Raw genomic sequence first — 25695 nt, forward strand, 5'->3', positions numbered from 1 at the left:
CTATTCTAGCCTACCTATCCATCAATCCCGACAACTAGAAATTAAAATAACAGTGTGTGCTTGCAATCCCCCCCCCTTTTTGTTCACAGCCAAAAACAATTAGGCTTCCTGGTTTTAAAAAAAATCCCTCTGCTTTCTCACTCTGAAAGTAAAAGACAGGCAGGGTGGGGGGGAAACTGACCTTTGGGGCCCTTTGGTGACTGTTCAATCCCATCTCTGCCACCATGTAGAGGATTAAAGCCTTTGTCTCAGAGCAAGCTCACCTGAGGGAAATAAATACTGAATCATCCCTGCTGAGCTGCTTGGCTAGGCTTCTCCTAAAACTATTCTGTATTATCGCTAGGTTCAAAATGCTTCTGCCACCACCCCTTTTGTCTACAGAAACTATCTGGACTTGGGGTGGGATAACTGAGAAAGAAACCTCTCTTAATTTCGCTCTTGTACATGTACAAAAATCTCCCATGTGCAAGCCTACACGTGATGAGAAAACTCACAGCTCCTGAATGTTTGAGGACGTGTTTTCACCAGATACATCCCCCTTCGGTACCCCTTTTCCCAAGCTAAAAACCAACTTGAAGAGGCTTGTAAAAAGAAAAAAACTTTAAAAAAACCCAGTTGTATTCAATTACTACAGACTGTTTCCATCTGAGGCTTTCTCAGCTTTTAGATACAGTTAAGAATACTTAGTAGGATTACAAAAATAGGTTGTCTTAATGCACACTTAAATGTTTACAGAGGCTTTTGTAACGCCCTAGGTGTATTGAGAGTAGGCTAGTGTTTCTTATTTCAGTTAAGTTGCAGGTAAACTATAATAGAACATATCCAGAATATGCAGAGCACACACACACAAAGAAATATAAGTTTCGAATGCAAAGTCTGACTAAACGAACTTTTCCCTAAATTAATCTTCCCGAAGCCAAAGCCCAGGATTCCTTTCCTTGAACTCACCAAACTCCTGTTGAAAATCAAGCCCCTGCAGTTCTATCTTCCAAGAGCTGCAGTCATCCTGTTGCAGCAAACTCCATTACCACGTGTCCCCTTATACACCTCCAGCTTAGCTTCTTCTAACAAATAACTTCTTGGCAACAGCTCGTTAGGTCCCACCCACCTGGAGGCTTTACAAACAGGGCTTTTAATTTGAATTCACTCCGGATTGGAGTAGGGCAGTCCACATATTAGTTTTCTTTACCCCAACATCCCTGTGGGCTATCAGAGACAAGAATTAAGAATTATTGTGCATTCTTGATTGGCCTGAATTATGTCCAGGGTAAAATAAAAAATAAAAAATTCCTCCATTTGCTGCAGCTTTTTTTTTTTTTTAAGCCGAGCTTTCTGGTATTCCTCACTGCTTCTCCTGAGATATGTGGAATGGCCATTGGCAGTAATTCCGCTTTTTTCAAAACACAATGAAAGGGAGTTTGACAGCTGTGTTGTCTGCTCAGAGTGATTTGCAATTGTGAGCACTGGGGGTGTGGGGGAGAGGACACAGAGTTCAGTTTGGGTGCCAGCTATCATTATTTCCCATCTCCCAAGCACTGAGCAAAACACCATCTGAATCCAACCGAAAGCCAAGCGAGGGGGCTGGAAAGAGGGTAAACAGCTCCCCTCCCTCCTCAGAGGATCTGCTGCCTCAGCGGAGCAAAAGGAGGAGAAGCATGCAAGGTGCTGGTTCTGCATCACTAGGCAGTGTGTGATCACTGACGGGGAGGGGGAGTTAGAGATATCAGGGAAAATGCAAGTTTTCTGCAAAAGATTCAGTGGGGGAGCAGCTGCTTCTTCCCACTAAAGTCTCTGAGATTTAAATAATAGATCTTTGTCCAGCTGGTATGCATGCCTATGCTGGCTTCTCAGCTCACAAGCAGGAAGTTCCTTCATGAAGCTTCCTCCTCCTCCTCCTCCCAGCCTCATTATGCTCCCGTTATAGTAGCACAGGTAGAGAGAGGCAGAAAGAGAGAATGCTGCACAAAAGCTTCAGTAAATTTCAGCAGCCCCTTCTCGCCATGACAAGCCACCTGGGATGACTGCTTCTTAACCCTCCAGTGCCCACTCTTCCGGCAAGAAGGTGCTGTGGTTCATTCCCTTAGGGAGGGGGCCAGCTCAGAAGAAGCAGCAGCTGTAACAAACAGGTCCCCGGCTAAGTGTGACATCACTTTCCATTCCTCTTAGAAAAGACCCCACCACACAAACCAAGCATGTGGCAGCAGTCCTCACAAGCATGTAATGGAAGCAAATACACACTGCAGCCAGGGGTAGAGCCACCATTGGGTGAACAGGTTCAAAGAACCTGGGACGTGCCCAATCAGGGGCTGCGCCTCATGGCCCCGACACGCCCCCTGCATCTGACGTCAGATGCTGGGGTGCTGGTTTAGCTCCCGAGCGGGAGGCGCATGGCCCCCGTTTGGGAGTTAAATGGCTGCTCCTGGCTGTGCTGTGAACGCAGCACCAGTACAAGTCTAACTCCCAAAGGGGCTGCATGGCCCCTTCGGGAGTTAAATGGCCGGCACTGAGTTTGTGGCACAGCCAGGAGTGCAGCACCAGCCCGACTAGCTCCCAAAGGGGCCGTGCAGACCCTCCGGGAGTTAAATGGCCAGCTCTGTGAATGCAGAGCCAGCCTACCTCCCAACTCCTGAACGGAGCTGCTGGGCTCCGTTCAGGAGCCAGAGCACACACCCCAGCTAGCGCAGCTAGTCCCAAGGTCTGACGTCAGATGCAGGGGCCACTGGTGGTCAGGCTACATGCCTGGCACCTCCAAGATAGGGCTGAGACTGAGAAACCCTTGCCTGCAAGCTTGGAGAAGCCTCTGCCAGTCTGTGTAGACAATACTGAACTAGATGGACCAATAGTATGACTCTGTATATGGCAGCTTCCTATGTTCCTACATCCTGAAGAAAACCATCAAGAGTATTGTGAGAAGCACATATCCTTCATCTGATAGGAAGAGCTGATATGAGAGTGCAGGTCAATTCATTCTTCCTTTCTCACCACCACCACGTCAGGTTTGTGTCTGGTCAATGAAAAGAACCAGCAGTTTCAGACTAGCTGTGAGACAGGGATGTGAAAAGAAAGAGACTGAGTTTTGGAGAGTCTGGAATTAAGAGGCTGTTCAGAGTGCTGAAGCATCTTGGGGTGCAGGGCTGGTTTCTGGAGAGCGGATGTAACCTATTGCTGACTTGTAGTGGTGCCCTGCTATTTCAACTCCATCTAATGCTCAACTTATATATTTGTTAACACAATCAAATATTGCAAAGGTACCATAAACCTCCAGGGCTTTGTCTTCCTAAGACAGCCAGAACATGGCACCCCTGGAAGAACTCAATGCTCAGGGAAGTGGGGAACATGTGTAACAATATACAAATACGAAAAATATTTCTGTATCGCTCTTCAACCAAAGTTCTCAAAGCGGTTTACATAGGGAAATGCATAAATAAGATGGCTGCCTGTCCCCAAAGGGCTCACTATCTAAAAAGAAGCATAAGGTAGACACCAGCAACAGCCACTGGAGGGACGCTGTGCTGGGGATATATTCAAAAAGGGGCTACATGAATGCCAAGTGGCTATTCTAACTCTAACCACTACACCAGTGTGGTGTGGTGGTTAGAGCACTAGACAAGGACCGGGGAGACCCGAGTTCAAATCCCCATTCAGCCATGATACTTGCTGGGTGACTCTGGGCCAGTCACTTCTCTCTCAGCCTAACCTACTTCACAGGGTTGTTGTGAGGAGAAACTTAAGTATGTAGTACACCGCTCTGGGCTCCTTGGAAGAAGAGTGGGATATAGAAAATGATTTTTTTAAGTGCCTTCCCTGAAGTTACTGACTGACATGATGCACAACATAATGCTGGTGTTGCTCATCAGCCAGCACTGCTGTGCATGTGACAGATGCATGTGACAGGCACAAGTGGACATCTTTCTAGATGCAATTGGAAACAACTGAAGTCGTGATCCCCATAATTCCACTGGAAACAACTGAAGTAGCATTGTGCAACTGTGGGAATACCAAAGAAAGTATGGTCAAAGAGGGCAGAAGGGAATGAGGTATAGCCATAATGGACCAAAATATAACATCATATACACGACAGTGATTGTGCACCCATATCCTAAAAAGACTGAAGTTGAACTGGACCTTTACTGCTTTGTTTACAGCTAGAATTATCACAGGAAACCACCAGAGTAGATCACATTTCCCCTGCGGTAGCCCAATAATGAGTCTGATCTAGTAACTGATGAAACAGCAGAAGCGCAGATTAACCTGAGCGAACCACCACTGAAGTCCTGATGTCCCTACTTCCTCCCTTCCAGACGCGGGGACGGGGGAGGGGGGGCATTTATGAAGGACATTTCAAATATATGTTCCCTTAGTAATCCTCACTCAAAGCAGGCAGTATTATTTCCAAAATGCATCAGGGTGTGTGTGTATGTGTGTGTGTGTGTGTGTGTGTGTGTGTGTGTAAACTGGTTTGTTTAAGGTCACCAAATGACTATGTAACCGAGGAGGACAGAACAACATCTGAATGATGGTGGGGTGAGATAGCATTTGCAGGGGTGATCAGGTGGGTGGGAGAGGCTTAATCATTCTCCCAGCTGTTAATTCTACCCCTCAACTAGACTGTAGGCTTCTCTCCCCCTTAGCTGAGCTTATCTGTGGTCTTGGAGCCAGCTAAAGGAAAAGCTCTTGGGGGGCAGGGCTGTGGCGGGACAGTTGACCACCTTTTCCTGCCAATTCCCCTGACTGCAAGTCTTTCCTATTTGCACTAAGAGGCAAGCACAAAATTGGCAACTCTGTGTTTTCCTTCTAACATCCAGTTCCATATTGATGTGAGATTTGAAAAGGGGACTTCTTAGTTCACAAGTCATTTTTCACCACTATGTGAATACTAGTGGCTTTAGTTCCCTGTTCAATGTAGCATTTCTCACACTTCCTTTCTTATAACACAGTATGGAACAGAGGCATAACTAGGGAAAACGGCGCCCGGGGCAAGCACTGAAATGGTGCCCCCCCGCCGTGCCCCCCCACCCCCCCAACATACAACATTATACTTAGGTTTTTCCTCACAAGCGCCCGCCACCGCTGCCAAGCCAGGCCACTGACTGGCTGCCAGGCGCCAGCAAAGCAATGCGGGGGGGGCGCAGGTGGCGCGGAACGGACCGCTCGTGGGGAAGGGGTCACCGACGCGCTCCCTTGACTGCTGCAGCGCTGCTGCACTGAGCAGGAAACATTTGTATGAACAAAAAATTTTAAAATTTTTTTAAAAAAATTGGTCATGGCGGCACCCCCCACGTGACCAGAAAAGATGGCGCCCGGGGCACTGCCCCCCCCACCCCCCCTATAGTTATGCCTCTGGTATGGAATGGGATTTCCAGGAAGGGTGAAGCTAGTATTCACGGGAAATGGGGTGTTTTAAATCTAGTCCAAACAGAAGTAAAGCAGAAAACAGAAAACAATTCAGGAATTGAATCAGATGCAAAGACTCTGGGACAGAATGCAAATTCGCTGTTATTGTCTATCTAACAGTCATAGGCTTGTAAAATTGCTATAGCGTAGATCAACATTTAGGAGGGGTTTGTGGGGTCTAGGGTGTGCATTTCAGGCCTCGCAGGAAGTGGTTGGACTAGATAGACTTTCTGACACTTTCTTATTAAGTTAGTCTAGGGTAGCTTTCAGTGGACCTGCTGGTTGAAGCACATATAAATATCATAAAAATTACTCTCACATGTGGCACTGCTTTTGACAGAGGTTTTTGTATGAGGAAATTGTGTGCTTTTAATGGAGAACCAGTATGGTGCAGAGTCTTGGTTTTTTATTAGAGAGAGCTGGATTCAGATCCTTGCTCAGCCACAAGATTCGGTGGATAGCCTTGAACCAGCCGCTCATTCTTAGTCTAGCCTACCTCACAGGGGCTGCTGTGGGGATCAGATGGGATACACTATGCATGTTGCCCTGCTCTCCTTCTCGAATGTCACGACAACCCTCACCAAACCTGACCATGACCAGCAGAACAAACAGCCAGTTCACAGGGCTACTAGTTCTTGGGAAAATTTATTTTTGCACTAGCTTAGCTAACATCTCACACAGCCCAAGAGGAGAATGTAGGACAGTTATGCAACATATATGCGTGCAGAATTATTTTCTAGCCATTTATCACTTGGTGTGAGACTCGTGATCATTTTTAATACAGGGCAAGCGGCGTATTCTTAATCATAAGCAGGAAGTAGTTGAGAAACTGTGAAATGTTATATCTGTACATTGATTTGTAAAAGCAGGGGCTAGGCCTAAGAGCAGCCATGCGGACAGAGAAAGTCAGAAAGAAGAGTGAGAGGCTGATAGAGAAAACAAATGTGTAGTAATTATGGAACGCTGTGATAGGCAGACATAGTTCAGTGGAAACTGACCACATAAGTGCTGTATCCCAAACATTCCATAGCATCATATTTTCCTCTTGGAACTCCATCCCCCATGATTTTTTATGAGTGCTCCCCTCCCAACCACCAGATCTTTGTGGTCTGCAGAAACTCTTATTCTAGGATTTTGCAATGGCTACTAAGAGCTGAATGCAATGAAAATGGCATTTATATGGACTGACATCAGCAGTGGGATGAAATCCCTGCACATCATAGCCCAGTAACAGAAAATAACTATGTTTTCCCCCTTCTTATTCCAGGAAGATACTTCAAGGAATTTCCTCACACTAAAGGGTACTATCATATTGATTGTGCACTGTGGAATTTAACATGTGATTAATGTTAAATTAATCATAAACAAGGTTAACATATTTTCCAGGTTAGACCAAAGTAAACCAGAACCTGGACTTAGATTTCCTAGGCCTGAAGCTGGACTTGCAATCCAGGATTTGTGCAAGCACAGCTGACAGTGGTTAATATTTTACATTACATTTATATTCCGCTCTTACTCCAAGGAGCCTGGGTTATGTTTATCCCCACAACAACCTTGTGAGGTAGATTACACTGAGAGATATGTGATTGGCCAAGAGTCACCCAGTGAGTTTCATGGATGAATGGGGATTTGAACTCAGGTCTCCCCGGTCCTAGTCCAACACTCTAACCACTACACCACACTGGCTGTTATAATTGCCTGATGTTACCATAGCAAGTACCTGGAACTCATTGTGTGTTCTCAGGCAATCTAAACCTCAAGACTCACAGACCCATTTGTTAGATTGGAATAACAATACTGACCTGCGTTATGGGATTATTGTGAGGATTAAGATGACATAAGAAAAGTATTCTCTGTAATATAAATGCCAAGTGTTTCAATGTTGTTGTTGTCTAGTAGGAAATACTCTTATATAAGCCCCCACTAAAGTGAATGGAAGATGTGCAAAAGCTATTGGATTACTGAATGGCAGAATGGGTTTCAGCAATGTTATGCTCTGTCAATCAGGTTTTAATGTCTTATTTATACATTCTAACACCAGCATATCCACTTTTGGATCTGGTGGGCTAAAGCGTAAGATAGATAGATAGATAGATAGATAGATAGATAGATAGATAGATAGATAGATAGATAGATAGATAGATAGATCCCACAGTTATTCCTGCAAGAAAATGTGAGATACATTTCAAAGTACATTTCCAGCTCTGTGAAATATACATTAAGGCAGGGAAGGGTTTTGTTTTGTTTTGTTTTGTTTTGTTTCCCGGCTAGGGTTACCAACTCTCCTGGATTAGCCTTGAGTCTACTGAAATCAGCACTGATTTCCCAGTGACTACTGAAAGCAATCTGGAAGGTTTTAATGGCTTGATATGGTGAAAAATATTGTGGGGGATGGGGGGAATCTCCCAGAATAGCTTCAGAGCTGTTAGCCCTAGTTGCACCACTTGTTGCTTGGCTAGGAAGGGCAGATCTTACTCATGAACGGTAGACCTGACCATTTTTTCAGCTGAGTCTCAGAAGCAGTGCAAATCAAAATGTGAGTGTAAGAAGCTCCATATTGATCTGTTGAACCATACACTCCAGAAGTCCCTGTTTATCAGGAGCAGTCTCTGTTTTCAAGTACTGGGCAAAACACCGTCCTGATTTTGCCTTTCATGGAGATCTGGAAGATGCCTTTTTCAAAATGTTGTTCATGTGCAGGCTTCCACACTAGACCCCTATGGTGCTGATGAGACATTGCTTTTCTGGAATCATTTGGAAGCAGAATTAAAACAAAGGTTCCTCATAATGCTCAGTAGTTTGCTATATTAATCATCAGTGCCTTTCCCCATGACTAAGATGACTTACTTACTTATTCATTCATTCCATTCCATTCCATTCCTATACCACCCTTCCAAAAAAGGCTCAGGGCAGTTCACACCAAGGTTGCCAGAACCTAAGGGATATACTCGTGGGTCAAATGGGCCGTAAGCCAGAATTTGGCTTTTTTTAACACAGAGAAATAACAAATAAATAAGATGGATCCCTGTCCCCAAAGGGCTCACAATCTAAACAGAAACATAAGAAAGACACCAGCAACAGTCACTGGAGGTACTGTGCTGGGGCCAGTTACTCTCCCCCTACTTAGACATTACTTAATTCTCTTGATTAAAATTTATCCCCTGAAATTACTATTTGTCCAGTGGGGTAAAGTGTACTGGTATCTATATGACAGACAGGCAGAGAGGCCCAAACTTCAAACAATCAAGGAGAGAAAAATTATTTGAAAGGGTAACTCCATAACAGAATAATCATACCATCTCCTTTTAGCCGAAGGACAAGATGGGGACAGTACAAGAAGCTTCCCCCGCCCCGCCCCTGACAATAATACACACAGTCCCCAAACTCCAGTGAACTTGTGCTGCAGGGGCATTTGCAAGCCTAACAACTGTGCCTCAGGCAGTCACCCTCTCTAGAACAATCTAGAGGAACTGGTTACTAAGCAACAAAGGTTCATACTAAGCAAGGAATGATGGGCTGATTAATTGTATTTTAAAAATAAAAACCACAAACATCTAACACTACTACCAGGGCAAAGCAGACATTCTCCTTGATATAACACAAAAACAGTTTCCCAAAAGACACAGTACAAATCAATAAGTCACTCAATAAAGTCCATCCCAGCAAAGGGGGGGGGGATGAAAACCTATCAAATTGCTAGAGTCACATAAAACTTTAAACTCCTATGAATAAGCCATTTCTTATCCTGTCTACCTCTGAGTCAGAATGGATCTTCCTCAAACTAGTCTCTTCTACACTGAAAAAAATCATTATAAGCTGTAGCACCTACTAAAGGTAAAGTGTGCCATTGAGTCAATTTCCTGGCACCCACAGAACCCTGTGGTTTTCTTTAGTAGAATACAGGAGAAGTTTACCATTGCCTCCTCCTGCACAGTATGAGATGATGCCTTTCAGCATCTTCATATATCACTGCTGCCCAATATAGGTGTTTTCCATAGTCTGGGAAACATACCAGCAGGGGGTTCAAACTGGCAACCTTCTGCTTGTTAGTAAAGCATTTCCCTACTGCACCACTTCAGGTGGCTTAAGGGACCTACTCCTCCTCGTCTTTTATAATAGCAGAATGCAATATCTGTCTTATAATCTTTAACAAAGGGCTGCTCCTGCTGCCCTATAGTCATCCCATCTCCTTTGCTATTCTTCTGCTTTTCAGTACTGATTAAAGAACCTCTACACACATGCTTCTCATGGAACCTGGCTGCTCCTGCATTTGTACACTCTGTGGTCAAATGCCAGAGGGGAAGACAAGCACTATAGTCCACACAACCCAAATGACACATTTTGGAGAGCTTCACTCTTCAGTTGCTCCCACATAAATTCCCTTTTTATTATCTCCAGATTGCCTTTTAATTATCCCAGACTGACAGAACTTGAAGTATTGCCAGGTGGCTGGCAAGCACTAAGCAATCTCTGGTAGGCAAAGACTTGTATAAAGTTGTATGACAAGGGTTTTTTGGTTTTGTTTAATTTATAGCAAATTCTTATGTTCAAGAAAAAGATAAACTTTATTTCCATATATATTATATTCTGATGATTAGAATCTAATGATTAGATACTAATAATTAAAAACTAATCTACAGTATGTGAAAATAACTTTATTTTTTCTTGCAAACTATCTCCAGTGACATCATTGGTTTGCTACAAGGATTTAAGGACTGGCACCAGCCCTAAGGTAAATTGAATGTTAGCCCTTACTTTAGACATTCAGTCTCTGAGTGAAGGGTCAGTGATGCTTGAGTCTAGTGTGCATGTATGTAAATGCATGCACATGGACACAGTGATTCTCACTGCAACTTGCCACCCAGACAGAAAATGTTGCTGAATGTTAGATCTGTCTATAGTAAGTACAATGTGATCCTCTGTGAGATTCAGCATTCTATTGAGCATCCTTTCACTGTGAAAAAGGAGCTCAAAATCAGTTCATTTATGCACACATCCAGCTTCAGAAGCCACTGCAGAACCAGATTTTACAGACTAGCAATACAGCATACGGCAGAAAGAGAAAGGTGTCCCACAGTATGTAATAATGGGGGTGGAGGCTCAAGCAGTGACCCTTGGTGTAAAAATAAAGGTATTACAAGAGTGCCTTGTTTTCATCTATGAAGCACTGGAGGATATGCTGTTCTTTGAAGAGAAGGTCTTTCACTATCAACAACTATAATCCCAGGGTCAAATCTGGCTGGGTGACACTTATCAGTTGCCCTTCCTCCATTTGCCAGCCCAGAGACAAAAGAGACATGTGGAGGGAATGGTGGCTGGGTGACAATAGAACTTCCTGACAACCCACTATGAAGGAGATGGAGGGAGAGGGGACACTGCCCCTTAATCTTCCGTTCCCTTATCCAAGTGGTCACCTCTTAAAACAACCACTGACCAAGCAAGCCTGCAGAAAGAAATAGAAAACTAAAAGGATGAAAAGTAAACCAAAAGCAATTATACCTATTATTATTGTGCAATTATTACACAACTACAGCTATTGCTGAGTTTTAGGGATTGTTGGAAGAAGTTTGGAGTGATCTGGGTCAAAGACTTCTGTTCCTTTAAAGTACTTGCAGCAGGAAAGAAAGACTTGCTGTAACATCCACCAGACTTTTCATAATCAACACCTTCCAGGGGAATCCAATGTGCTGTTTTGGAAAACAATGTCAAATGAGCACGGATAAAGGAGTGCCAGATCTATTAGGAACTCAAGTAGCGTTCTCACAAACAACACAGGAGAAGGAAACCTGTTTCTCAGCTGTACCACTTCAGGTTACAGGTGGCTGGCTGACAAGAGGGGAGGGTGGGACCTGATTCAACGCCTCTCCATATAAAACCATTTCCCTGCACATAGAATGGTATGTCAGAGAAGCTAGGCTAGAACCTCTCTACCTGCCATTGTTCTTCTGTAACTGGTATTTGGAGGCATCCTGCCTCTGAACATGAAAGTAGCCTATAGCCACCAGGATTAGTAGCCACTGATAGACTTGTCCTCTATGAATTTGCCTAAACCCCTTCTAACACCATTCGAGCTGGTGGCCATTGCCACATCCTGTGGCAGAGAATTCTATAGTTCAATTATGCAATGTGTGAAAAAGCACTTCCTTTTGTCTGTCCTTAATTTTCTGGTAATCAGTTTTATCAAATGACCCCTGGTTCTAGTGTTGGGAAGGAGGGTTTATAAATCTCTATCATGTCTCTCCTTAGTCACCTATTTTCCAAACTTAAAAATCCCAAATATTGTACCTTGTATTCCTTGTATTTGTAAGGAAGGTGCTCTAGCCCCCTGATCATTTTGGTTGCCCTCTTCTGCACTTAGTTCTACAACATCCTTTCTGAGATATGATGACCAGAACTCTACACAGTTCTCTAAATATGGCTGCATCCATTGGCAGGAAGTGAAATGAAAACTGTGGCAACACTCCCACATGACATTTAATATAGCAGTACAGGTGAAACTCGGAAAATTAGAATATCGTGCAAAAGTCCATTAATTTCAGTAATGCAAATTAAAAGGTGAAACTGATATATGAAACAGACGCATTACATGCAAAGCGAGATAAGTCAAGCCCTAATTTGTTATAATTGTGATGATCATGGCGTACAGCTCATGAAAACCCCAAATCCACAATCTCAGAAAATTAGAATATTACATGGAACCAAGAAGACAAGGATTGAAGAATAGAACAATATCGGACCTCTGAAAAGTATAAGCATGCATATGTATTCAGTACTTGGTTTGGGCCCCTTTTGCAGCAATTACTGCCTCAATGCGGCGTGGCATGGATGCTATCAGCCTGTGGCACTGATGAGGTATTATGGAAGACCAGGATGCTTCATTAGCAGCCTTCAGCAATTCTGCATTGTTTGGTCTCATGTCTCTCATCCTTCTCTTGGCAATGCCCCATAGATTCTCTATGGGGTCAGGTCAGGTGAGTTTGCTGGCCAATCAAGCTCAGTACACTGTACACTTTTCAGAGGTCCGATATTGTTCTATTCTTCAATCCTTGTCTTCTTGGTTCCATGTAATATTCTAATTTTCTGAGATTGTGGATTTGGGGTTTTCATGAGCTGTATGCCATGATCATCACAATTATAACGAATTAAGGCTTGACTTATCTCGCTTTGCATGTAATGCGTCTGTCTCATATATCAGTTTCACCTTTTAATTTGCATTACTGAAATTAATGGACTTTTGCACAATATTCTAATTTTCCGAGTTTCACCTGTATCTACCCCATAACAGTACTATGGTTGTCCCCAGAGGCAAGAGACTCTAAGTCTGTTTTCTTAGAAAGCACTATTTGTTCCGGATGCTTAGAACGATGGCATTCAATTAGCTAAGAATTCTCAATTTTCTATTCTTTTAAAGTGACTCCTGCTTCTTCCAGCCCCCAGCTTTACAGAAACTGGCCATTTAATTAGTAATTTCTTCTTTGCAGTCAGACCAATCCCACTATTTGCTCATTCCTTAATTTAAAAAAAAATAGTACAACTGCATTTTTGAGAGAAACTAAATACACCAAATTTTAATTATACTTTTATTTATGCACTTTTGTGCACAAATGAAATTAATTAATTCTTCATAACAAAAAGACACAGTCCTGACTATGGGAGAAGATAGTGGTACTATAGCAGACATGGTAATATCAGTACAGTCAGCCAGGAAATTCAAGGTAAGCAATGCAGAAAGAATCGCCATCACCAAGTCACTCACTCTCTTCAACCACTCCTCCCAGCCGGTTCCTCGACAGCGTTTTGTGAGTCCATACTGGACTGACACTCCTACAGGCATTCAGAAAGAGCCAATGCATGTCAATGGCCATTCTCTGCCATTCATTAGGCATGTTTTAATATATTTTTTAAAGGAACAGAAGACACAACTTGAGCAGCATTGGGGGCGGGTTGACATGCAGGTAGCCCAGCAAAATCAGACACCTGCGTCACTCGTTTTAAAGAAAGCTCCTTTTCTGACAGTCCAATAGTCAAGTCAATCGTTATTGGTCATTGGTCATTGACCAAACCAAATCCAATACTATGTATTTGTACAGTTACTGCGAAGTGAATCCCATGGAATTAAGTGGGATTATCTTTATTCCCAGGTAAGCATGCGCCAGCTCTAATGGAATTTGGTTTATTTAATGTAATGGCATTTTAGTGAATGCATGTAATGTTGCCTTTTTAAAAAAGGTGACATTTAAGGGTTATTGATGTTCGCTTAAGGGGTGTGTGTGTGATTAAGATCGGTGGTTTTTTTTAAATTCGCTTTCCTTTCCCCGCCTTCTTTCAGACCCTCTTCGCAGTCGCACCACTCCTTCTTGAACTCTAATACGCACGCGCAGCCCGTCGCCCCTCGGAAGCTCCGCGGAGATGGTTGTGCGTACCACGCATTTGCGGGGCGGTACGTGACGTGGTGTTGGCTCGTTGCATTGTGGGTGGGGGCGAGATGGCGGCGGCCCTTGTGTCGTGGATGCAGCGGATGACTTCTCCACAGGTCAGAGTCGCGCTCGTACCGGAGGCCTGGTTCGCCCCACTTCTCTTCCCCTTGCTCATGTCCTGCCGTCCTCTCCCTGTCTTGGGATACGTCGGCATCTTAGGAATGATTTGGAGGGCGACTGCAATTATGAAGGACATGTCCCCATAGAGGTAGAAAAAGCCTAGAGCGACATACAGCCCGCACTTCCGATTCATGAGACCTTTGTTTCCTCTGGGAATAGAATTGAGAGTTTTCCATACGAAACGATGAACAAATCTATGATTTTAGTGTCGCTGTGATTGATACTTAGAAATGCGAAGCATGGGCGGATTTTTGGCTACAAATTTAAGCCAACTTCGGCCCCACCTTTAAACTGCAGCGTTTACGGTAACATACTGAGAACATACACGGGGCTGCCTGGGACAAACAAAGATTTTTTTATTAAGTAACATCCTCGTCCAGGCACCATAGTTACATTTCTAGGTGCGGACTATATTGTAGTAAATAAACAAACAAACAGTGGACTATATTGCAGCGCTATCACAAATTATCTCTCAACCGACTTCTAATCTGCAATATTAAAAGTGGTTAGGGGTGTGCACAGAATCGCCAAACTAAGGTCCGGCACTGGGGTGGGGGGTGGCTTTAAGAGCAGCGGGAGGGTTTACTTACCCCTCCCGCTGCTTTCCTGCTCTGGTGCCGTAATGTCAGTAGTAATTGGGGCGGCAGGATACCTCCCTGCCGCCCCTTCCCTGCTGTCGCTATGAAAAACTCCCAGGAGTCCTCTGCGCACGCACACATCGTGCGCGTGCTTCACGTCTCTGTGATGTGCGCGCACGCACAAAGGATTTCATAGCGACAGCAGGGAAGGGGCGGCAGGGAGGTATCTTACCGCCCCAATTACTACTGACATTACGGCACCAGAGCGGGAAAGTGGCAGGAGGGGTAAGTAAACCCTCCCCCCGCTCTTAAAGGCACCCCCCCCACACCCGAACCGGACCGCCCAGGTCCAGAGGCCTTTACAATGGCCTCCGGACTGGTCTGGGCCCATCCCTAAAAGTGGTTACGTTTCAGTGCTGTGTATGTTAGGCTCTCAGCTAGGGTTACCAACAGTCCCTTATTAGCATGAGCATCCTTTATCTCAGCCCAGAATTGTCTGTCCCTTATGGTATACCATTTGTCCCTCCCCCCAGTTATTGGGAAGAACCTATGGCTCAGGTCAAACCAGTTATTTTCACTAATAACGAAATAATTAATGAGCTCCAACTCCTTTCCCTTCTTCCTCCCTACCAGGGTAGGTTGCAGGCCTAGGGTTGTCAACAGTCCCATATGGGGGACATTAACAAGAACATTAACAGCCATCAATGACTGGCTGACTTGGCACTATCCAGGTATCAGGATCATGACAATCATGCAAATGATAACTATAGTGCTCATTTGTAAAACCTATTGTAACTGGCTAACACCGCTTCTCTTTCTAGAAAACAAAATTATATCACACCCAGTTTGGCTAACCATGGTTATATCAATAAGCAGAGGAGAAGCAATCTAGGTTGTAATTTATACCATAGTTTAAGTTGAAAGTGATAAGAACGCATACAGCACTCAGGCTCCCACTCACTCCTGCACACTCCCTGCCTCCTGTCCCTTATTTGAGCAGTGGAATATTGTTAGCCCTACTCTCAGCCTCCACCTAGTCCCCAACCTGTAATAGGTTTATCACAACACTGGACAATACTATATTTTCCTTGAAATTTGTTTGACAAGATGATTTAAAAATTTTTTTTAAAACCCATACCCACATCTTATGGATAAAATAAGGCTGGAGTTAGACAAGTAGGCACGCACGCCTCTTTTTGCTGGTACTTTTTGTTTAGGGGTGGGATGGGGCGGTGCTGCTGCTGTTACACTGTCTCCTCCTCAGTCACAGCTAAATTGAAATCCTTGATTTCTCCTTGTTTTTGACTGGCAGCTATCATTTCTCACTTGGGTGTGGGATTTAAAATGGCTCTCTCATTTTTTCCCCATAAGAAGATGGACTTCTCATTTATCCTCACAACCACCCCAATAATATAAGTTATTTTCTGTTTCTGAAATGGAGGCTGATCAAGATTGGCCTGGAATAAAACCAGTCAGTAAGTGAACTGGGATTTCATCCTAAGGCCCACTGTAGAAACCACATTAAAATATGCTGTGTAAAACCTAACAGCAAAGTCAGTTGTTATGCTTGTAAATAGCTGTTCTAGATGCCTGTGACAAGAATTGCCTTCAGACAGCTAGGCTGTTCTTTGCCTATTAGTGTGCCACAGAAATATACATGGGCAGGCAGGCTGGTAAATATTATTAGTTGGCTCATACTTCGATGGTTTTATTTCTAAGGCTGAGTTGTGTTAAGCTGTTGTCGCAAATTAGTATGATTAGGTTTTTAAGAGTAATGCATTTATGGACACTTACCTCATTATATGCACGAAAAAGGCCAATAGGAACATAGGAAGCTGCCATATACTGAGTCAGACCATTAGTCTATCTAGTTCAGTATTGTCTTCACAGACTGGCAGCGGCTTCTCCAAGCTTGCAGGCAGGAATCTCTCTCAGCCCTATGTTGGAGATGCTGCTAGGGAGGGAACTTGAAACCTTCTGCTCTTCCCAGAGCGGCTCCATCCCCTAAGGGATGGGAGACATCAAGTCTCCCATTCATATGCAACCAGGGCAGACCCTGCTTAGCTAAGGGGACAAGTCATGTTTGCTACCACAAGACCAATGCTCTCTTTGACTAACTTTTTAAAAAATTCATAGATCTTTCCCTTCCCATGCATTGGGCAAGTAAGGGGCTATTATGTGGACTGGAGAATGCTGCGTGATGTTAAGAGAAGGAAGATGGCCTTTGAATATGCAGATCAGAGGCTACGCTTAAATTGTCTTAGGAAGAACCGGATTTTGCCAAAAGAGCTCCAGGTAAGTACATGGCCTGGTTCAAGTCATGCTAGACTCAAGCAATAGGACAACCAATGCCCAAGCATCATTTCTGTGGGCTCAGTATAAACTAGCAACGTGCAAGGCCTTAACCATTTTTCTTTGGATCTAGGAGCCAACCCAAAAATTTAGAAGCCAGACAATGGACACTTGACAAAATTACCAAATTTAGTGATGGATGTTATGAGGGGAGGGTAAACCCTTTATCCCCTTTACAGTAACATATTTAAAACAGACACGGAGCTGCCTAGGATAAAGATTTGTATTAAATAACTCTGTCTCTGAATATCCTAGCCTAGGCACCATGGTTACATTTCTAGGTGCCATGGGGTTTGTCAAACCCTGTAATTTGCCTCCATGTTCCCATTCCATATATACAATTATTATAAATCGTCAAAGAAAAAGGCATCATTTATTTCTGAAATGTCATAAATAGACCTGTCACTTTGTAGAGTACACTTTCTGTTCATTTGGTACTCCAGTAATGCATTTGCTGAGCCACACTGTAGAAAGGTCTTGTCTGTTCTGAAAAATTGGAGTGAGGATTGGTGTCTTTTATCGTCTTTTAGTTCCCTTTCTTTAATTGTCTTGCATTTCTGTTTGCCTGATTTGTATTTGTAGCCAGATATGGCAATATGACGTGTGTTAATACACAAGTGATAAATGTCCTTTAGATTCTATTCACTGCCCCTGATTATTACGGTGTTTGTCCCTCCTGCCTATTGCTACATGCTGTGGCTCCATAAACCTAATTGCTAAATTCACACAGTCTGACTTCTGCTTCCTTTAAATTTTTTCCTCCATTGCTGGCTGCCTACCTGTTGGGGATGGTGATGGGTTTGTACCTTGGGTTTTGATGCCAGTCATGCCCCTTGTGATGCAGGGGGCATGGCTGGCATCAGAGCACAGATGCACTGCCTTTTGGGGAGGGGTGGAGGCAGGGCGGCCCAGGGACATATGTCCATCCCCTGCCTCCATCCCCTGCCACAATGCCTATGCTACTGCTCCAGGCTGTGCTAAAATGTCCGTTTTCCCATACTTGGCCTTTGCAGTGTGTATGTATTTATCTATATATAGGGATGTGTATATATGTTTATAGATTTGTTAACTGACATATTATTAAAAATATTCTATTCTGAAATAATATAACCACAATTAGCATTCCACTAGGTCACTAGTTCCCAAACCTAGGTTAATGCACCCCTCCCAAGACCTTGAAGGTAAAGTGCCCTCGAGTCGGTGTTGACTCCTGGTGACCACAGAGCCCTGTGGTTTTTCTTTGGTAGAATACAGGAGCGGTTTACTGATGCCATCTCCTGCACAATGTGAGATGATACCTTTCAGCATCTTCCTATATCACTGCTGCCCAATATAGGTGCTTTCCATAGTCTGGGAAACATACCAGCGAAGATTCAAACTGGCAACCTCATGCTTGCTAGGCAAGTCATTTCCCGCTGCACCATTAGTTGGCTCTCCCAAGACCTTAGATACTTGCCAATACACTCAACCAAAAGATTGTCTTGCTACAGTAGCAATTTTGTTTACTTCCCTTTTACTTATTTAAAGGTTATCATGTACCTCACCATTGTATATAGCGAATAGCAGATTTAAGCCCAGCCTTCTTCTCAAAACAAGCCCATGTGGGGGAAAGAAAAATGCCGATTAATTCCCTCCATGTTTACTCAACAAAGGGTATTTTCCTTTAAAACTTAAAACTGTTCCTTTGGTAATTGCTGCCACCACACCCACTTTTTAACAGGGTTTATTCCCCCTGCCCCACCGTGTGGACAAAATTCCAGGGAAACTCACCTTCTCATTTACCAATGGAAAACTACAAAAACCCCTTCACGTGCAGCTTCCACGTGATGGGAAAACTTGGTAGGTTGCTGAACAATTAACATTGAGGCATGTTTGCACCAGAGTAAAACCTCTTTTTCCTGAGTTAAAAATCCACTCAGAGGCAAGTAAAATCCAAATAACAAAAAGGACAAAAAAACTTTATTCAAAATACTACAGACTGCTTCAGGTCTAAGGCTTTCTCAGCTTTTAGTTACAGGTAACAGAAACACTCAGTATTTGCAAGAATACTTTCAATGAGCACTCCAGTGATATTTGGGAGTGGCACACTTAAAAACATTGTGGTCACTCAGTTGCGAAGATAATTCACACCCCCAGTTGCAAGGAACATTTAAAAGCACCTTTACAGGGTACAGAGACTTCTACAGAGCCCTGGTTGGATAAAAGGACTTGGGTTCAGTTTCTCTTAGTTATGTTACAGATAAAAACACTATAGACCAATTGTAAGGATTTGCAAAAGCACAAAATCAAAAGAAATCTAATGCAGGCTAGCTACCTAACACGCAGTTCCTTGGCTAAACCTTTCCCCGAAGCCAAAGCCATTGGCTTCCTTTTCCCTTGAACTCACCCCAAACTCCAGGAGATAATCCAAGTTTCCTGCAATCCTGTCTCTTAAGGATCTGCAGATGTCCTTCCATGAGAGAAGTCTCCAGGACGGCTATTGGCCATGAGGCAGCAAGACCTCGTGGCTGGTGCTCATGAAGCCTACTCCCCATCTTCTCTCATTGCCCTCCTGTCTCCTTCTGAGAACAAAGACCCCTTTCACTTCCTGCCGCCAGGCCCTGCTGAGTGGCTGATCCCCAGAAGTCACTGCCTGTCAGTCAGGACAGGGTTCACTCTTTACAGGATAGGAAAGGCTGTTACTGCCTGATCGTTACAGTATCATACAAGTGCCAGGCTTGCATCATTTGCTATATCCATGGATGTTTCCATTTGTAGTGCATAATAGGAGCTTTGCTTACCTGCAGCCCTAACTGTTTGTTGACATTATTGGCCATGGTGTTTCTGTGTTGTACTATATGGTCTGAAAAGTTGAACTTATTGAGTGTTTTGCTTGCTTTGCTGCCCAGTGGTGAAACATGTCATTACTTTTGTATCAGCTCTGATCAGTGCTTCTCCAGTAATGTGGGGTGCTCTGTTCTTTGCTATCAGCAGAGTCACCCTTTATGAAGCCTTTTAATAGAACTGCTCGGGAGTGCTTGGCTAGGACACTCCAAATATACTTTTGGGTAACTTGGGGAATCAGCTTGACTTTGGGAGAGCAGTCTATTACAGTATGAATCTTGAGCAAAGCTTTGGTCTGGAAATGATGAGGAAGTGTATATGCAGTTTAAATATTTATTTTGGGGGAAGAAGGGGTACAGAAAATGAAAGGTTGAGCAAAGTAATAAAGTCTTGACCAACAGTCTTAAGAATCTCACTAAGAGGAATTTTAGCTTAAGGTCCATATTGTAGATCAGTCAGCTTAAGGCTTGCTGGAAAACAGAAGAGAGAAAGGGGCAAGGAGATTCAGAGAGGCTGAAGGTTAGTTTTCCTGTCTTTATGTGATGGTTCATTTGGTGCACTTGTAGAAGGGAGTGCATGAGCAGGTCTCATTGTGGGGGTAGGCAGCAGAAAAAACAGGGAGGAAAAGAAGAGGTGAGTGGTGTAAAGCTATCATCCTCGAGAACCAGACTGGTGTAAGTCAAGGCAGACTTCCATACAGTCCCCAATTCCGGTTCTGATTCCAAGGCCATGTGTCAAATTTTAAACTTGTTACTACTTCTTCTTTTTTTCCCCAAATTGAATTTTTATTGATTTTAACAGTAATAATATTCATTCATAACAAACATAATAAACAGAAGTGGACTTCCCGCGCACCTCTCTTCGTGAAACATCGGCTATAAAATTTACCCTTGCTATAATAATAATTCAAAACATAAATTTAAACCCTTACAAACACAATTAGTCTATCCAACCTGCATTTTTTTTTCTTTTCTCTCTAAATTTCAAATCCAGCTGTAAGGTCCATAGTAGGAAAATAGTTTTTTAGATACACCAAAAATGGTTTCCAATCTTCTTTGAAACATTCTAAGTTTTGGTCTCTTATCAGTGTTGTAAGTTTTGCCATCTCCGCATATTCCAAAATTTTTATCAGCCAATCTTCTTTTGAAGGCAGTTCATTACTCTTCCATTTTTGTGCGTATATTATTCTGGCCGCCGTAGAAGCATACATGAAGAATGTTAAATTATTTGTAGAAATTAAACCTTGTGTTATTCCCAGTAGGAAGGATTCTGGCTTCTTAGGAAATGTCATTTTAAATATTTTCTTTAACTCATTATATATCATATCCCAATAGGCCTTAGCCTTCCCACAGGTCCACCACATATGAAATAAGTACCTTCAGAATGTCCACACTTCCAACATTTGTTTGAAACATTTTTATACATTAATGCCAATTTTTTGGGTGTCAAGTACCATCTATACATCATTTTATAATAATTTTCTTTTAAAGCATAGCATGCAGTAAATTTTAAATCAGTTTTCCATAACTTTTCCCAGGCTGCCATTTCTATATTACGCCCCACATCTCGAGCCCACTTTATCATGGTCGTTTTAACCACTTCCTCTCTTGTCTCCTCCAAAAGTAACAGTTTATACATTTTAGAAACTAATTTTTCATCATTTTGACATAATTCCTTCTCAAAACTTGAAATCTGATCCTCAAATCCAACATTAAAGTCTTTCTTATATATCTCATTTAACTGATGATACTGAAACCAATCTCTAACCAAATTTTGTATTTCAGTTAAACTTTTTAACTTACAATCTTTGTCTTGAAAATGTAACAAATCCCTATAGGTACCCCAACACATTTGCATATTTACTTCTTTGCGTGATAAAGCTTCAATTGGAGATATCCATAACGGAGTTTTAGGTTCCAACCAATTTTTATATTTTAACCACACCCTCATTAAACTCCTTCTCACAAAACTTGTTACTTCTATAAATGTGGCCAAGTTCTGTTTTGTTGCATCCAAACTTCATAGAGCTTGTATTAGCAATTTGAATATTTTGTAAATTATAATTGTATTATTTTAAATGTTAAGCTGGTCTAAGGACCATAATAAATCTTACTTACTTACTTGCAAGGCCATGTGGCTGGGCCAGGAGTACTTGTACTCCAAAGCATGGCCGGGTGTAATGCATAAATCACACTCCTTCCCTGGAGGGGCCGAAACTAAGGTAGAACAATGAAGTTCATGGTTGTAGTTGCTGGTCAATTTGAGTGTAGTCCCACTGAACAAAAGGCTGGAAATGGCTTGGGTGAAGTGTATTTGGAGGTCTGAATGGATGATGTTAAAAGTTCATCTGAGAACCAGGATGTGTCACGAGGTGGAAAGATAGGTTTTCTTAAATCTTAACAACTTCACTCCTTAGTTCTCACCAGCTCTTTAGGTTGTTGACAGTGGGGTGGAGAATCACTTTGGAGGAGAATTGTGTCTGGCAGGAGGGAGTTAGCAATACCCTCTGAAAGTGTGTTTTTAACCTGAGGTCTACTTTGCCAGCTTTTCCTTCTCTTTGAAGGTCAGAAAGAGAGAGGTTTTGGGAATGATTCCTTTCAGTCCTTTGATATGGTGACCTATGGCTGCATCGCCCCATGCTTTGCTTGTGCTAAGTGACCAGATTGCATAGTTTGCCAAAAGTGGGCATCTTCAGAGTTCATGAACCTGGGAACTCAGGTATCCCCAAAATGGAAGCTGTGATCCCACAGTTCCAAAGCATATAGAAGAGTGCTGTTTGCACAAGCCTCCAAAGCATTTGCCTTTTCTTCACACATTGCACCAATCTGCATTGTGCTCGTTGTGTAACTCATTGTGTCTGTTCTGAAAAAAATTCAACAAGTTTGCCACTGAATTTCTGTTGTTTGGTTTCAGGTGTCACTTGAGATTAGATTGTTTCATGGAATCCTTTGTCAGTCTCATAACAGAAAACACACTGAAGTTAGGTTCAAATTTATCACCAGTCCACGAAAATCCTAGTTTCAAGTTTCCCTTGCTCACAAAACCCTTCACACTTATGGCAGTCCCAACACTTTGCTTTTCAATTTATGTACAGTTTGTGTAGGATACATGCATTCACATACATTCAGCACTCATACAGTGGTACACTTCCTATTATACCTTGCATTTGAGGGGGCTGTACCCAGATTCAGTTTTGAAAATGAATGCTTGTATTGTCATTCACTCCAAAACATGTACAGGTTTACCAGTCCCTATACACATGCAATAACATGTGTAAATAGGGCTTTTGTTGTGTGGATTTCTTGGCTCAAGGCCATTGAGAACAACTTTTGGTGAGATGCACTTCACTCTTTACACTCACATTTTTCATCTCTGATTTCACTGAATTTATATTTGTGTCCCCCTTTTCAGCCAACTTTCTGTCTTGCAATTTTGATTTGACTCAGCCATTCAATACAGCTTTGCAGCCATTCACAAACCAAGCACACATGCATGGTGATGGCAGCAGACCAGCTGACTCTACTCCCCCGCCCCTTCCCTCATCACTACAGCTTGCTCATTCCCTTTCTTTCTTTTTGTAGAATTACTAGGGCCATTAGGTGGCAGGCACTGAGGTTGTGAACAGGAAAGAAAAACAGTTGAAATTTTACTTCGACAATTAAGCAGCAGACAAAAGAAAGTTTTGGAATAGAGAGGCTGCCCTACAGGGAAAGAGCCCGGGGGGAGCGGGGAATGCCAACCAGAATTTAGGAATCGCTGCACTAGGTTATGAACAGAGTCAATTTCTTTCCTAATTCATCTTCTGATGTAGATTTGGTATTTCTGTGCACTCTGTCAGTCAATTTATTCAATTTCCACTGTTTTCAGCACTTTAAGCTATTCTTTTTTGATGGTATTAAGACAGCCAGAATTGTGCATAGCAAAGGGCCACCTTGCAAAGCATGATAGTGATATTATTTATATAGTGTTATCTATGTGCATGGCTCCTTGCAAAAAATTATATTGGAATCAACACAAGGGAGACAACAGGGTAAGGAGAGTGTCAGTGTGGAAAACTTCCTACTAGAGGATCTTGCCATTGCACATTGCCATTCTTGTGTCTATATTACTGAGTGGATCTTCTCCTTGCAGGTAGCAACTCTTTCTTTAAAAAAGAAAGAAAGAAAGAAAACTTGTTCATTCTTCAAGTGCCTTTAGGGTTACACTGTTGGTTCCCTTAGTGCATTATCTGTTCAAATGCTATGACACTTGAACAACTTAATTAATTGTGTTAGCTCTGAAGTGCCGAGTATATTGAGTTGGATCCCAACTAGTACTTTGGTCACTTCCGGTACGACGCTGACTGGTGCTATGAGGAGGTATGCTGCAGCCCCACGCCAATGGTTTTGGGGAGAGGGTGGGCAGGTAAGGGCACCCTCCTTACCCTTTAAAGGAAACAGCCCCCACCTCCAAACTGGCTTGAATGCTGGACTTTTGAACCAGTTCGGCACTCCATAAAAGGAGCACCAAACTGGTTCATGCACATCCCTAGAAAACAAGCATGTTGCGAGAATAATAGGGTAGCTTCCTTCTCCTTTCCCTAGCTTTCTGTGTGGAAGGATTTCCTCTTCACCATGAAGCACTCCATTATGTGAGCCTCCACTTGTAGTCTATAGCAGGGTTTCTCAACGTGTGGGTCCCCAGATGTTATTGGACTTCAACTCCCATAATCCCCAGCCCCAGCGGCCTTTGGTTGGGAATTATGGGAGCTGAAGTCTAATTACATCTTGGGACCCACACGTTGAGAATCCCTGGTCTGTAGTAAGTCCACCCAGTCAAATTAAAAACCTCAGTGACGCTCTACACCAGAGCATCACATTTCCTTTCTGTTAAACTCCTTTTAGAAATCAATGTCTTGATGAATTATATGGAACAAGAACTCCTGAACATTTAGCAGGTATTACTATCAATGCTTTTTATTCCAGGAAGTGGCAGATAAAGAGATTGCTGCCCTGCCCCGGGACAGCTGCCCTGTGAGAATCCATAATCGGTGTGTTCTGACATCCCGTCCACGAGGTTTGGTATGGCGGTGGAGGCTAAGCCGAATCGTCTTCCGCCATCTAGCTGACCATGCCCAGCTCTCTGGGGTACAGAGAGCAATGTGGTGAGACACAAAAAAGGCACCGCTGCAGACAAGACAAAACTGAATGCTATTTGAATTCCTAGGATTTATTGAAGACAAGGATTGCTTGGAACAAATGGGGAGAAGACAGAGGCAAATTAAAATACTTCTGTACAGAAGAAAAAAAGCTTAGTTTGATTTTTGTCAAATCTTGTAACTTGCTCTTATATTTTTGAAAATAAATAGCCCCCGTTTCTGTGCCACAGCATGCAAACTGAGACGGGAGCAGTTGATTAATTGTAACTCTGTATGTATATTTTAATACTCAATTACCCAGTCCCATTTTTTTTAATTTTACTTTTATTTTTTGATTGCTGGTCACTGACTTTAATAAATTCATTCATAAACTGCCCCAGACTTGACTCATGTTTATTCCTTCTGTTTGAATGGCTTGCATTGTATAAAGCTACACAATTTTGCAGAGTCATACTCTAGCAAATCTGAAAGCAACATCACATACGATTAAACTGGCTTGTACAGGGTATGTATGATTCAATGTATATATCTTTTTTTACTAGGTTATGAAATGGTTTTTAAGAGGGGCAGCAGTGCACAGGAGTACATGATTCAAGAATAAATGTAAACAAGAGGGTTAGATTGATTTTATATCTAAGTTTCAGACATTAAATGAACAAAGATGGTATTTTTGTTGATGAATTTGTAAGTGCAAGGCTTGCAAGGACAGTAGTGTTTAACTAGAAGTCATAAGAAACAGGAGCCTTGGTCTAAAAGGATGTCACTTTGAGTATCAGTTTGCCTATGTCTTGCTCAGTCTGACTGTTCCCACCCA

At 42.8% G+C, this 25695-nt stretch overlaps 1 protein-coding gene across 1 annotated transcript; it reads left to right on the top strand.

Annotated features, from left to right (window-relative positions):
* Nucleotides 1-13768: 13768 nt before the first annotated feature.
* On the top strand, nt 13769-25255 carry MRPS14 (mitochondrial ribosomal protein S14). Its single transcript, XM_053246040.1, has 3 exons — nt 13769-13927; nt 16706-16864; nt 24709-25255. The coding sequence occupies exons 1-3, from the start codon at nt 13880-13882 to the stop codon at nt 24889-24891; spliced, it is 390 nt and encodes a 129-aa protein (XP_053102015.1). The 5' UTR covers nt 13769-13879; the 3' UTR covers nt 24892-25255.
* The last annotated feature ends 440 nt before the right edge of the window (nt 25256-25695 follow it).

Source organism: Hemicordylus capensis, chromosome 4, assembly GCF_027244095.1.
Source record: "Hemicordylus capensis ecotype Gifberg chromosome 4, rHemCap1.1.pri, whole genome shotgun sequence".
NCBI classification, from domain to species: domain Eukaryota; kingdom Metazoa; phylum Chordata; class Lepidosauria; order Squamata; family Cordylidae; genus Hemicordylus; species Hemicordylus capensis.

Coding starts and splice junctions, on each gene's coding strand:
- MRPS14 (XM_053246040.1), top strand. CDS start 13,880: ATGGCGGCGGCCCTTGTGTCGTGGATGCAGCGGATGACTTCTCCACAG. Junction 13,928..16,705: donor AGCGGATGACTTCTCCACAG/GTCAGAGTCGCG, acceptor AAAAATTCATAG/ATCTTTCCCTTCCCATGCAT. Junction 16,865..24,708: donor TTTTGCCAAAAGAGCTCCAG/GTAAGTACATGG, acceptor TTTTTATTCCAG/GAAGTGGCAGATAAAGAGAT.